Source organism: Cupressus sempervirens, chromosome 6 (assembly GCF_028749045.1).
Source record: "Cupressus sempervirens isolate cs-2001-9-10 chromosome 6, ASM2874904v1, whole genome shotgun sequence".
NCBI lineage: Eukaryota > Viridiplantae > Streptophyta > Pinopsida > Cupressales > Cupressaceae > Cupressus > Cupressus sempervirens.
In genome coordinates, this window is record NC_143123.1 from 155,905,947 (window position 1) to 155,920,281 (window position 14,335).

Genomic DNA, 14,335 nt, shown 5'->3' on the forward strand with positions numbered 1-14,335 from the left:
TATAATCTAACATGTTTGAAACTATTCATAGACAACAGGACACATCAGTGGCTATAAAAGCAAGACTAGAAAAGGTTGGCCAACACAAACTTGGCTCTAGTGTCTATATGAATCTTCAATTTCAACTTGTAAGTAGCAGTAATGAAATTTCATATTTTTTTATATATATAATGTTGCAAATAATTTTGATTAATGAAACCATACATGCAAAACTAATGATATTAAGCAAAAAATGTAGGGCACAAAATTCAATGTAGAGCTCACAGATGGAGATAAAAAAATTTCCTTGAAGGAAGGCTATAAAGTCGTGGTTGCATACCTACACCAAGAATCTAAAAGCCTTGCCCAAGAATTTGGTGCACCAAATGAGACAAAGGTAAATTGGTCAGATGAAAAGTAAATCAAATTGAATAGTTGAGAAAAAAAAAATTGGTGTTAGTTTTGAACATAAATTGACTGCATAACAATGCACATAACATTCACTATGGCCTTCATATCCTATCTTAAAACCTACTCGTGATGAAGGCCATGATGTGCATTATAGTGATGGAGGTATTAATTTGCTATTGGAAATTAATCATGCAATTATGAATACAATTTAACATATTCAATTACAATTTGATGTGTAATCTTTTTTTGAATATTTTAGAGCATGTTGAACATGATGGTGAAGGAGTGGAGCATGTTCCAAGTGTTCAACATGTTGACATGGCAGTAGATCAAAATTTTAATTTACATGATGTGGAATTTTTAGGTAAGAAAAATGCATGTTATTTTGTACTACTTAATTAAATACTCGTTACAGTTAAAAAAAAAAAGAGTATGCCAATTTAACCCATTACTTGTTGTTGCAATAGAGGCCCCTTTAGTGTAGTAGCCTCATGCTCCTCCAAATAGGAGGAGGCATCATAATTTGACATTACATGTACCACAAGAGGAGGAGAATGTGAAAGATACTGATGCTCCTATCAGCCTTTTTCTTAACAAAGCTAAGAAAAACAAAAAGAAGAAATGATGTTTTAAAAATGCTCTTTGATAAACCTTGTTTGATAAACTTTGTTGGATAATGAAATAACTTTGTTTTAAGTAATTATCTCTGAATGTTTCATATTAGTATTGATTTTTATTTCATGTTAATGAATATTGTTATGTGTTAATGAAGTCTTGATTAATATTATGTATTAATGAGTTTTATATCATATTAATGAATGTTATATGATTGTATTGATTGAATGTTATAGTTCATAAATGGATGAATGAATGAATGAAGTATGTAATTAGATGATAATGGGTAATTTAGATTGATGTTAGGGGGAGTGAGGTGAGGCCAGATGAGCTTCCACCTTCACATGGTTGGCCTTGTTAAGTAGAGAATATTAAAGTATTCTGAGAACCAAGTGAAGCTCAAACTAACATACCAAGGAATCTTAAACCCAATCCATCTACCTCTCATCTTCTTATCCTAGTAAGTCATCTTTTCTACCACCTTTTAGATATTCAATATTTTATTATTCACAATCTTGATAATGGAAGCCTCCATGTTGTCGATAAGTTGTTCCTATCCTGTCCTTTATTTTTTTAAATGTGTTTATTTCTCATCTACCATAACTCCCATATGACAATAGATGGTGTTGCAACCCACAAGCCACCATACAAACAATCCTTATTTTGAATAGATGTTTGCCTTTGGTCTTAGCTATTTTCTAATTAGTTAATTATAGCCCTCCTAAGCATTCTAGTTTTTAGTAGTCATTTGACGATTGCTCTGAACACCTCACATCCTCCATCGACGCCATTTATGTCGACCCCAACAAAAATTTGCAAACCATAGTTGATGAGAATTGCTAAAGCAACCTTCATTACTGTATCCAGACCAAGGTAATCCATTTACTTTGTATTTGTATACCATGGAAAGACTTGTAAACTTATATCCATATTCCAACTTTATTAAACTAATTTTGCCTCTTTCTCTTTTGGTGCTAAGAATTGGTATTGTTATTCAAAGATGATAGCAGAGAAAGCAACATATGAGTATGCGATGTTTAAAGGTATCCTTCATTTAATAACATTTTAAATTTTTTTTAATTTAAACAATGAGCATATTAACCCATAATTAGGTGACAAAATTTTTACTAATGTTGTTCTTAAAACTAGATTTATAAGAGGCCATAATACTTCATCAGATCTTCAACATCATCTCTTAAATGGCGGCCATACTTTTTTGCAAAAAAAATAGGGCTCCATCACTACTAACTCTTTAATATCCTTCTAAGAGAGGTGACATTATATTATTAGTCAACTAAAATTTCAGTCCGAAAAACCATTCTTCATTGTATTTTCCATTCAATATGTTCATAAAATGAATGAAAATGAAGATCACATCACATGTTAGGGGTTTATTCACCTTTTACATGTTTGGAAGAGTAGAAAAATGTCATAATATGTGTGGATGGTCTAAATTCAAATCCTCATCAAACATAAGATGAATCAATATGCATTCATGTTTTACTGTGTTTAATGTGGAAATGAATTAGTATAGTGAAAAATATATTCTAATCACGCAAGAAAGATGCAACATAGAAGTTCAATGAGTTTAATAGTATTTGGTAAAAATGTTCATACATTTCTATTCTTTGAAAACTGTATCAATTCATCATAAGCTTATATGATTTTACACCTTTTTCTTTTACAAAAATGACATTTGACAAAAAATATTCTATTCTCTAAAAACTGTATCAATTCATCATAAGCTAATATGATTTTACACCTTTTTCTTCTACAAAAATGGCATTTGACAGAAAATATGAATACTTATTTGCTGTAATGATTGGAATGACAATGCTCATGGTGACTAGAACTAGCATTGCCATTGGTGGAGATCACACAGATAGTATGCGACCCTGTTATTTTTGTTTTTACTTTTCTTATTATTATATTTCACATGTTACCAACACGTTACCTTTGAGAAAAATTTCTACTACGTAATCTATTTGCATGTTGGATAATGTTGAGCTACTTCTCACACAAAATATATATTGCTCCCAATTTATTTCATGTTTCATTTAAATGCTGAAATCTATGAAGCTCTCAATATATTATGAAAAAATAGAGGTGTTTGGCATCTAGGTCTTTTCTATTCCTATCTTTAATATTTAGCCCCATTTAATAAGCTTCCCCCTTTCTAATTTTATTTTTTAAGAGTTCAACTACCAAGTATTCCATCAATGCTATTGACTAGAAAATGTATTTGGTAAAAAGGCTTTTGATGCCATCCATTTTCAATACAGTAACACAAGTGTTTCCATATTTTAAAGTCTCTAAAATCATGGTAGCATTCATATAGATACTGCAAAGAGGATTCTTTTTCTCTCCCTCTATCCAATATGTGAGTGTTCTCTGCCAGTCATCCCTAATTTAAAAGATTAGATAGATGCACTTGCACCATGGATTTGTAAGAGCAATGGTCTAGCATATGTGGATGTCTCTGAATCAGAATTCTCTCTCATCAAATTCATTTAGGAGGCCATAATTAGTCACCAAATAAGTGACCATTAAATAATTGTCTTCATATCAATACAGTAAATGACAATTCCAAATCATTGAGGATTAATAACTCTATCAAAAGAACACAATGGAAAGAAAAATTGATAGCGAGGTCACCGAGAATATGAAATTTAAAAAGAACATGTGAATAGGTAGAAAATTTCAAGACTTATAGTCCTAGCTTTTGTTCACTTTTTCCCTAATCAATCTCACTCCACATGTGTAAAGTGGGGTGGCCCAGATGAATTAGAAGCAGGTCGTCGACAATTCGAATAGTAATAATATATTTTCAAACAATAGAAGTCATCCTCCTATTTCTCTTTATGCCATCCTCCACCAGTAAGCTATATTTTGTTTCAAATCCACCATTCAAAATTGAATACATAATCGATGACTTTTGAATGCCATCACATAATAGTATATTGCATGAAATATGAACTAGATCACTCATAGCAACTAGAAGATTGCATGAAATATGAATTAGGCCACTCATATCTACTCATAAGTTTAAGTTGAGATTCCAAATTTGAGATCATTCTTATGCCTCCCCATAATTGAGTGAGATCAATCTAAAGTCACATAGAAGTTTTTTGGAGGAGTAAGTAAACAACATAACATAAAGTAGAAACCATACCATATAATACAAATGAATTTAAGATAAATAAGAATCAAACTTAAGGCAATCAACCACCTAATATATTATTATTATTATTTTACAACTATACAATAGAAATATAAATAAATAACAATCAAACTAAAAAGTGTACAAAAAACATACCACTTGTTACAAAAGTATTAGTATATTAAAATAACCCATTAAAATAATCATACCAATACAAATGTACTAATTCCTCCATTACACTTCTATCCTTGTAAGCATCTCCAAGATCTTCTTATTCGCATGGCCCCATTGTAAACGAGATAAAGTTCAACACCAACCATCCAAATAATCAGATAAACCCTAAACTAAGTGTAAAAGAAAACCAAGTTGCAATCCTTGCTTAACCTACAAACAAGTCGAAGAATAAGAGTTGATGTCACCATGGTTATCAATCAAGCAAAGTAGTAGAATTATGTGAGAAAAACAAATTTGTGTGGCCTAATTTTTTTTTTTTTTTTGTGTGTCACAACTAAATTCAGCCACAAACATCCATTAAAGACCCACTAGACTTTCCTAGGCCTCACAAAACACTCTCTCTTATTTCAATAAAAAAACACCATTTTTGGGTATTTCAACCCCATTTCCTTCAAGTAAGGAGAGAGGATTCAAAAGGAAAGAAATTCCATTTTCTTTTACATGTTTTCAAGTTCATTGTGGGAATTTCAAAAGAATTCCCTCAATATCATTATAATTGCATAATCAAGACGAATACTATTTTTTAACCTCAACTTACTTAACCATATATTTGACAACACACAGTTAAGTATCTAGATTCCACTACCTCAAACTGATTTGTTAGCTCAAGTGATTTTTAATATAAAAAGGAAGATATCTTATTTTCCTTTGAACTCCTTTACCTTCAAGGATATCGATGAACTTTCAGTTAGTGTTATAGTTGAAATAGAAGTTAAAGATGTGGTCTACCAAAAGAATATGAATTTTCAAGCATCCAATCCTTATCATACATTCAACCTAAATAAGAATATTTAAAATCTCATGAAGAGTTTGATGGAGAAAAATCATTGGGATGAGAAACATAGAGAGCCATATAGGAACCGTTGAATGGTTTGGAGATAAAATCTACGGACTTATCAATAAATGTCCTTATTTGAATGCAAGCACAATGTGTGTTTTGTGGAGCATTTATAGTTTGAATCTTTTTTTTTTTTGAACCCTTTGATCAAGTAGACACCCCTATATCCAATTGGGTAATATCCAAGTCTCGATGCTCTCGGGAAGTCTTGGTGCTTCACCTCTGTGAGCATCACCTAGATCCATTGAGTGCTAGGCATTCCATTTATTATCATGAGAAATGGATTCATGAGTGAATCACTACTCATGAAACATGGCTCAATGCATTTGACTCAAAAACTACACAGTTAAATCCTAATAGCAATATAGAATAGTGTAGAAGGTTAACTAATTTGGACAAACCTCTCTAGCATGGATTGTATGGTGATGCATTGGGATTTACCAAGTTTTCGTAAGAGTTCAATCCATGAAGTTATATAGCTTGTATAAGTTTGACTAATTATACCCTTTTCTAGTTTCTAGGCCTGTGTGAATGTCAATGTGTTGATGGATAATATGAGGTTTAACCTAGTTTGCATTGTGTTTTTTTCAACTGATGAATAAATGGAAGAAAACTTGATGCCTCTTTTAAATAAAGTACTAATAATGAATGTTGTTGTGGTAGTGTTAGTGAACATATTATCCTTCAAGAAAGTGTGTGCAAATATAACCCTAAATGCCCAAGTGAGAGGACTAATTAGCACCAAAAGTTGGACAGGTTATCAATGGATTGATAACCTTCCTCTAAATTTTATCAGGTACAACTCCCTGTGTAAGATGTACAACAAATTAATTATGGATGCTTTTAACCAGAAAGCACAAAAGGATGTCAAACATCTACCTGTAAACACAAAGTAGATGTGGAAAACCTAAACAACTAAAAAGAAAATAATAGCAAACAACTCACAAAGTCTATTTGCATGTTGTATTACATAATGAATAAAAATCCTGAGAAAGCAGAGAATTGAAACTTAAAAGGGATCTTGAAATCAAATATATTTGGGGAATAATGAAACCAAATGCATTTAAGGAAAAATGAAAGTCATACCAAGATAACAATCAATGGAGAGAACTTTGCACAGACTCAAAGTTTCAATATACAATTTTCTCTTAAATCTCCCTTCCCTAACATGCATAAAATTACTTTGATTTCAATACACATTGCACCAGTACCATTATCTACAACTAAACAGGAGCTTCCTTCATAAAACTTAAAATTAAAATTCCTTATTCTTCCTAACACAAAGTTTAGAAAAGCAAATAAAAACCAACTCTCCTACAATCTCAGAATTTGTTGTCACACTACTGTAGCACTATAATGTCCCCTTTTTAGCATTCATAGTATGATGTTGTCATTAGCCTATTTCCCCATGGTCTCGTAGGCTAACCAAGACATTAAAGGGGCTTAGAGGCCATTTGGCTTAGATAGTTTCAGTTGCAGGTTTTTCTGAGGGGTTTTGAGGCAACTTTGGGCATACTTACTATTTATAGTATGTCATCTTGGATATGGTCGGACATCCAGTGGCAGCGGTAGGTCGATGGTAATTGTTTAAAATCGACAAGAAGATTTGTTTATCATTGATAAGATTTGTTATGCATTGATAAAATTATTTTAGAAAGTTAAATTTAAATATTTAACTTTATTAATGCATACACTATAGTTTGTGGGAAATATTTAAATTAAAAGAGTCCCCTTTATTTTATAACACATTGGAGATATAAGTTACATAAAGGGAGTGATGTTTTATCCCACATTGAGAAAACGAAGGATCGAGCTCTTGTGAGAAAACTATAAAAGAAAGGGAAGAGCTTCTTTTTAGTATGCTTGGAAATATCAAAGAAATTGGGAAATTTTCTGGAGATTATGTCTCAATAGTTTGAAGGACAAAATCCCTTCAAGCTGGAGATCTTGATGCCATTGAAAGATATGGTCTTGAGATTCAACATGGTAGCAGTCTGAAAAAAGCAGATACAAAAAAGCAGCCCGAAAAAAGTGAAACCGAAAAAGCAGTCAAAAAAGAAAATTGGAAAAGAAAAACAGAAGGGGCAGCATTGAAGGAAATTATTACAGCCATCTACAACTAGGTTCATTTGTTAATATTGCTTTTAGGGTGTTATAAGTTTCAGCTGTAAGTGTGCATTATACCAGCATTATAATTTTGTAATCCATGTAAATGCCAAAAGTCTTTGCCATATTTCATGAGCATTGTATTATAAATTTCATTGCAAATTAATAAGATAATAGTTGCTGGTGTCATTTAAGCAATACAATATCATTATTTTATCAGCTAGTTAGTTTGCATACCAATTGTTTGTAAAAATGCCAGTTGGCTGTAGGTGTTCATTTCTCATGCTTAGATCATATATATGCACTGAATATTGTCAAAATTAGTAGCACACTCATGTTAGGCCATTGTGTAGTCCATTTGGAGTCTTCTAGCATAAGAATCTCATTGATGCAAATTGAAAAAAAAAAGTCATTTAAAGCCAGCTGAAAAACTATATCAGTCATTCGTCCCTTGCATGTGAATTGTTTGATGAAATTCCTTGAGCTTTCATCAACATTTTTTGAGAGTAGATTTGAGGAGGGCCATTACAGTGGTATCAGAGCTTGCTTGCAAAGTGTTTGACAAAATGTCAAACAACTGAAGTATAAAGATTTTTTGTGTTTGAAGAAGTTATAACCTATTGGGGTTATTACAGTGGTATCAGAGTGATTTCCTGCCATCCTATGGTGGTCTTATTGGGAATTTAGATTAGCCAAATAGAGAGAAAAATGTTTGACAAAATGAATGCCGGTCCAAATTAGGAAAGGAAAGATTCTTACAGTTATTAGACACCTTAGCATAGAAACAACGATCAGTAGAGCAGAGAGCACAGGAACAGAGTCAGAAATTGGCACTTATGATGCAGATGATGGCTCGTCAAATGGGGTTGAATGCTAATGTGGGTGGAGGAAATAATCAGAATGGTAATAACCAGAGTGGTAATAATCAGGATGGGACACATAATGGAAGCGAACAAGTTGGGAACAATTTCGGTCATGCACCCTAGCAAACTAGGATAGTGAGTTCGAGGCCCATTATTCCCACATTTCCTCCTAGAGCTCCAAAGTAGCCCATACCAGAGCCCTAGATCACTGATATATAGGACAAACTGAGGAGATATTGGGAAGCCGAAGGTACAGATTTTACTGCTGCAATTACTTTTAGGGAGTATATAGATGTGCGGATGAAGCATATGCCATGTGGACATGACAAGAACTAGAGCTATGAGCTATGGAAGAAAGTAGGGAAACTTCAGTTACCATATTACGATGGCTCGGGGAAGTCTACAGCAAGAGCTTGGGTTCAAAGGCTTGACACATACTTTCAAATGAACCCTATGCCTAAGGAAGAAGCTATTAAGTATGCAGTAATTCACCTAGATGGGTTAGCACATGAGTGGTGGCATCATGGTATGGTCACTATGGGTCATGCACATATTACCTCATATGTGGAGTTTAAGGAGAGACTGATTGAACGTTTTGATAGGCCTAAGGATCGTACCTTCCCTATGACAGGCAGAAACTTGTATAAGGAGTTTAACAGACATGTTGATTCGATACAGGGAGACATTAGCATATCTTCAGGTAATGGTTTATCTGCATCATCTTCACATGTAGAAGGGGTTATAGAAATTGTGCAGGTTGAGCTAGAAGGTGATATCATAGGCACACTGTATTGTGTGATTGACACAGATAGTGATTCCAGTACAGTTGGGTTGGATGAAGTTACAGTAGTTGAGGATACTGTCATGTTTGAGGATAGTACAGTTGATCAGAAAGTGAGCATTTAGGACTTTGCAGAAAATGAGTATCGGACACAGTTGGATGCTTATTCACATGAGATAGAGGCTAGTAGCTCTTTACTTGGTTTGGAAAGCCAACTAAAGACAAGGGATAAGAATATTGTCACGACTTTATCTCATCATGACAGGATACATGGATTGATTGAGAATCACATTTGGATGATTCAACTACAGGAGAGACAGAAAGGAGTCACAACAGGTTCTTCTTGTGACAACTTACAAAAAATCAAGGAAGACATGGAGGCAATGAAGTTAAGCTACATAGACCTACTTTCAGATCGCAATCATATCCTTAATCTTGCAAGGATCTATTTAGATGCAGTGAAGAAGGAGGAGAAGGAGGTTGACCAATTTTTTCATGAGCTGGAGGATACTCAAAATTCCTTGGTGTGTACTCAGTTGGCTCTCTAAGATTCTAAGAGACACGTGTATGAGATTTGTCTTGAGGTGAGTTCAGTTCGGGAGTTAGCATGTATAGCAGGGACTCAATTTTCTTTTACAGTCGGGTCACATGTTGATGATGATATGAGTATGTCTAGCATTCACACTCCAAATTCAAAGATTGTAGATAGGTGCGTGAAGTCAGTTGGTATTGTTCACATTACTCAGGTGAGAAGTTTACTTGAATTGCTAGCTGGTTTTCGTTCATGGATTAGATGTTGGGATCCTTATCTTAGTACTTGGGATCATTTTGATTGGAGATATCTATCATTCCTTTGTAGTGGTATCTATTGCACCATCATGGACTTGGTTAGTAGTTTTCTAGGTGTAGTTCTCATCCATGCCAACAACTTGTTTGATGTTGGAATTAGTTTTTACACACCTATATTGGGCATTGTTCATATATCCAATCAACCATTCTTTTTGGAATGGGTTGATGATCTCTTAGATATGACAGAGTTTATAGAAGAATCCTAGGATCTAAGTATTACAGATGATAGCTATAGCTATTTTGAGGTTACTCCTTTGGACAGTGTACCAGGGATAGAGTATAGGATTTCGACTAGTCGGCACAATCATGTGTCTAGTCAGTTGAGAGTTGGCGAGTGAGACATTTCTATCGCTTGCGAGCATTTCGATGCTGATTGTCAGTTGTTAGCAGTTTATGGATGGGGTTCTCCTACTAGTGATGAGCAAGGAGGCAGTTATCTTTCCTTAACAGAGATCCACTCTTTATGGGAGGCTATTCGAATTCTGAGATAGAATTATATGTAGTTGGCAGCCGACAGAGATTATCTGATGGAGTGGGGTAGTATAGCATATGACACATTATTGGTCAAGGAAGATGAGGTGAATGAGCTTACTCAACAGCTCGAGGTGACTTCTGAGTTTCTTGAGAGTACACAGTTGGCTTTCAAGGAGTCACAATTTCATTTAGCTGAGGTGACCATGGAGTTAGAATGACTTCAATCTTTACAAGATTTTGTACAATCACAGACCGTGGTGTCTGGTGATCTGAGGATGTCCATGATCGAGGTTGATAGAGGTAGTGGAGATGAGGATATATCTGTCCATGACACTACTATTGGCATATTTGGTTTGTTTCCACTGGAGGTAGGTTCAGCTAAGTTGGGCACTACAGCTGAGCATTGTGGTATGTTCAACTTGGGGGGCACAAAGAATAGTAATGTTGTTGTTGATTTTGCACCCTTGGCTATAACATCCTCTGACTTAGCTGATGATCATTCACAGTTGGTCGTATCACAACTAAAGGATGAGTCCTTGACTGAGATTTGTTCTTTTTACCAGCATTATACTACAACGTATGTTCATCAGATTGCATTGGATCCAGATGTTGAGGACTTGATGGCTGTCAGATTTGGTTTGGGTTCTAGTTCTTGCTATTTATCATGTGATGACTATTTGCCATCAGTAATGCATGGGAGTTATGGTTATGAGATAGTGGCCGGTGATTTACAGAGTTGTGTTTATTGCAGTAGGTGTGCAGTGTGTGGATTCTCTGTATTTGGTGCAGTTTCATGCAGGAGTATTCACCGTTGTTGTAGAGTTGTATTGTACATTCTACATAGGCCAGTGGGATGTGTTGATGGTATTTACTATGTTGGCAGTTTGGGTTATCTACTCTACTTGGGTTATGATATTTCGAGAGCTTGTTTCTCATGGGTTCCTGACTTTGGAGTTTGGGTGAGTTGTATTCGCCAATTTGATTATGGATTCCTCTTGGTTAATTTTCAGAGGTTGTTGCAGGAGCCTATGTTGACTGAGAGCATTATAGTTCATGACTACATTTGGGATCCAGGTGGATTGATTGGGTTGTTGTTCGACCATTGCTTGGGGACAAGCAATTTTGGGAAGGGCGGACTGTAATGTCCCCTTTTTAGCATTCATAGCATGATGTTGTTGTTAGCCTTTTTCCCCACGGTCCCATAGGCTAACCAAGACATTAAAGGGGCTTAGAGGCCATTTGGCCTAGATAGTTTCAGTTGCAGGTTTTTCTGAGGGGTGTTGAGGCAACTTTGGGCATACTTACTATTTATAGTATGTCATCTTGGATATGGTCGAACATCCAGTGGCAACAATAGGTCGATGGTAATTGTTTCAAATAGACAAGAAGATTTGTTTATCATTGATAAGATTTGTTATGCATTGATAAAACTATTTTACAAAGTTAAATTTAAATATTTAACTTTATTAATGCATAAACTATAGTTTGTGGGAAATATTTAAATTAAAAGAGTCCCCTTTATTTTATAACACATTGGAGATATAAGTTACATAAAGGGAGTGATGTTTTATCCCACATTGAGAAAATGAAGGATTGAGCTCTTGTGAGAACACTATAAAAGAAATGGAAGAGCTTCTTTTTAGTATGCTTGGAAATATCAAAGAAATTGAGAAATTTTCTAGAGATTATGTCTCAATAGTTTGAAGGACAAAATCTCTTCAAGCTGGAAATCTTGACGCCATTGAAAGATATGGTCTTGAGATTCAACATGGTAGCAGTCTGAAAAAAGCAGATACAAAAAAGCAGCCCGAAAAAAGCAGAATAAAAAAAAGTAGTCGAAAAAGCAAATCAGAAAAGCAAAACAGAAGGGGCAGCATTGAAGAAAATTATTACAGCCATCTACAACCAGGTTCCTTTGTTAATATTTCTTTTAGGGTGTTATAAGTTTCAGCTGTAAGTGTGCATTATACCAGCATTATCATTTTGAAATCCATGTAAATGCCAAAAGTCTTGGCTATATTTCATGAGCATTGTATTAGAAATTTCATTGCAAATTAATAAGATAATAGTTGCTAGTGTCATTTAAGCAATACAATATCATTATTTATCAGCTAGTTAGTTTGCATACCAACTGTTTGTAAAAATGTCAGTTGGCTATAAGTGTTCATTTCTCATGCTTAGATCATATATATGCACTGAATATTGTCAAAATTAGTAGCACACTCATGTTAGGCCATTGTGTAGTCCATTTGGAGTCTTCTAGCATAAGAATCTCATTGATGCAAATTGAAAAAAAAAAGTCATTTAAAGCCAGTTGAAAAACTATATTAGTCATACGTCCCTTGCATGTGAATTGTTTGAAGAAATTCCTTGAGCTTTCATCAGCATTTTTTGAGAGCAAATTTGAGGAGGGCCATTACAATGGTATCAGAGCTTGCTTGCAAAGTGTTTGACGAAATGTCAAACAACTGAAGTATAAAGATTTTTTGTGTTTGAAGAAGTTATAACCTATTGGGGTTATTACAAGCACCCAATTTACAGTGTCCCCACCAAAAGATGGAACCCCTCTTTTCTCTTCTGTCTGCATATCTATCATCTTTCCCCTTCTCGTAGCTTTTAGTTATGTAACTGATTTTTGGAAGTATGTGTTATTTGAAATCATTTCTCTTTCTAACTTTGAATCTTCTTTTAATAGAAATAAGAATTAAAGCTTCTGAGGGCACATATGTTTTTTGATAGGTGGCATATATAGCTGATGACTCATCAAATAATTCCTTTTAGATTATTAATTCTCGGGTTAACTAGTCATTTTCCAAAGTAAAGTGATCTTTGGTTTATTTGATTTGATAGTATATCTACTCTTAGTTGCCGTAGTCACTTGATTCTAGATACTCTTGTATCGTATAAGAGCTCTGGGAATGTCGTGATGTAAAGTAGCTCATATCATCTACACTTTCTGGACTTGGCACAAAAGCTGCCTTTTGCATTACTAATGTGTCTTAATCAATGATTTGGATCCAAGGTAAGAAGCATCTCTAGTTTGACGAGGTTAAGATTCAAGTTTCTAGTTTAGAAAATCACAAAGAGAAAAAGAATGAAATGTTGTACATGTCCATAAATGCTGATGAGGGCATATAGAAATCCACAATATTTATCAATCAGGTCCTTTGCCTCATAAGACATGTCTTCGAAGACACTTGGCCATAGAATTTTTCAATTAAGAATGTTATCAAAAATTATCTGTGGATGTTTTTCTGTGAAAGGAGGAATCCCAGTTAGTAATTCAAAGACAAAAATACCTATTGACCACCAATCAGTAGTATAACCATGCTCTATTCCAAGAAGGATCTTAGGTGCCAAATAATCAGGTGTTCGTACTACAGAGCAATTTTTCCTCCTTTCCATCTAATTCATATAATTGACCATCAACACAAGTGAAGCAAACAAAATGCAAATCCATGTTCACACTCAGATCAGGAGCAGTAGTATCGCCTATAGAAGCTGCAATAGAATGTGCATCCTCTAATTCAGTATCCTTCTCAAGGTATTCAACATGCTGTTCAACATTCATATTTGTAGTCAATGTAAAGAGTTTATCAAAATAGGATCCAGTAACCATATGAACTTCTGATCTAATGTTGGCCATGGCATGGAGAAGGCCAATAGTCCCACAAGCATTCCCAATAGTTTGCTTCATGAAATATAGATTGCTGTTCGATTCCTTTTGTCCTTCGTCAGTTCCCTTGATTCCTTGATTGAGTGGAAAAAGGAAGAGTACAGCCAATATAGGCTTGGGAACTATTTCCAATAGCTCATCACCAAAACCATAAACATCACAAAATGCTACTTCTTCTTTAGGATTATTAACTCTCGGGTTAACTAGTCATTTTCCAAAGTAAAGTGACCTTTGGTTTATTTGATTTGATAGTATATCTACTATCCGTTGCCATAGTCACTTGATTCTGGATACTCTTGTATCGTATAAGAGCTCTGGGAATGTTGTGACTTAAAGTACCGCATATCAT

The 14,335-nt window shown here is 34.5% G+C and overlaps 1 protein-coding gene across 1 annotated transcript in view; it reads right to left on the bottom strand.

The window, feature by feature from the left end:
- LOC149551721 (uncharacterized) overlaps window positions 1-14,335 on the bottom strand; it is a 59,170-nt gene extending 44,835 nt beyond the window's left edge. Inside the window, exons 1-2 of the mRNA XM_089790126.1 lie at window positions 14,281-14,335; window positions 13,692-14,189 (exon numbers count right to left, since the gene is read on the bottom strand). Coding sequence (XP_089646252.1) covers window positions 13,692-14,189; window positions 14,281-14,335 — 553 coding nt within the window. The remainder of the gene's footprint in view (window positions 1-13,691; window positions 14,190-14,280) is intronic.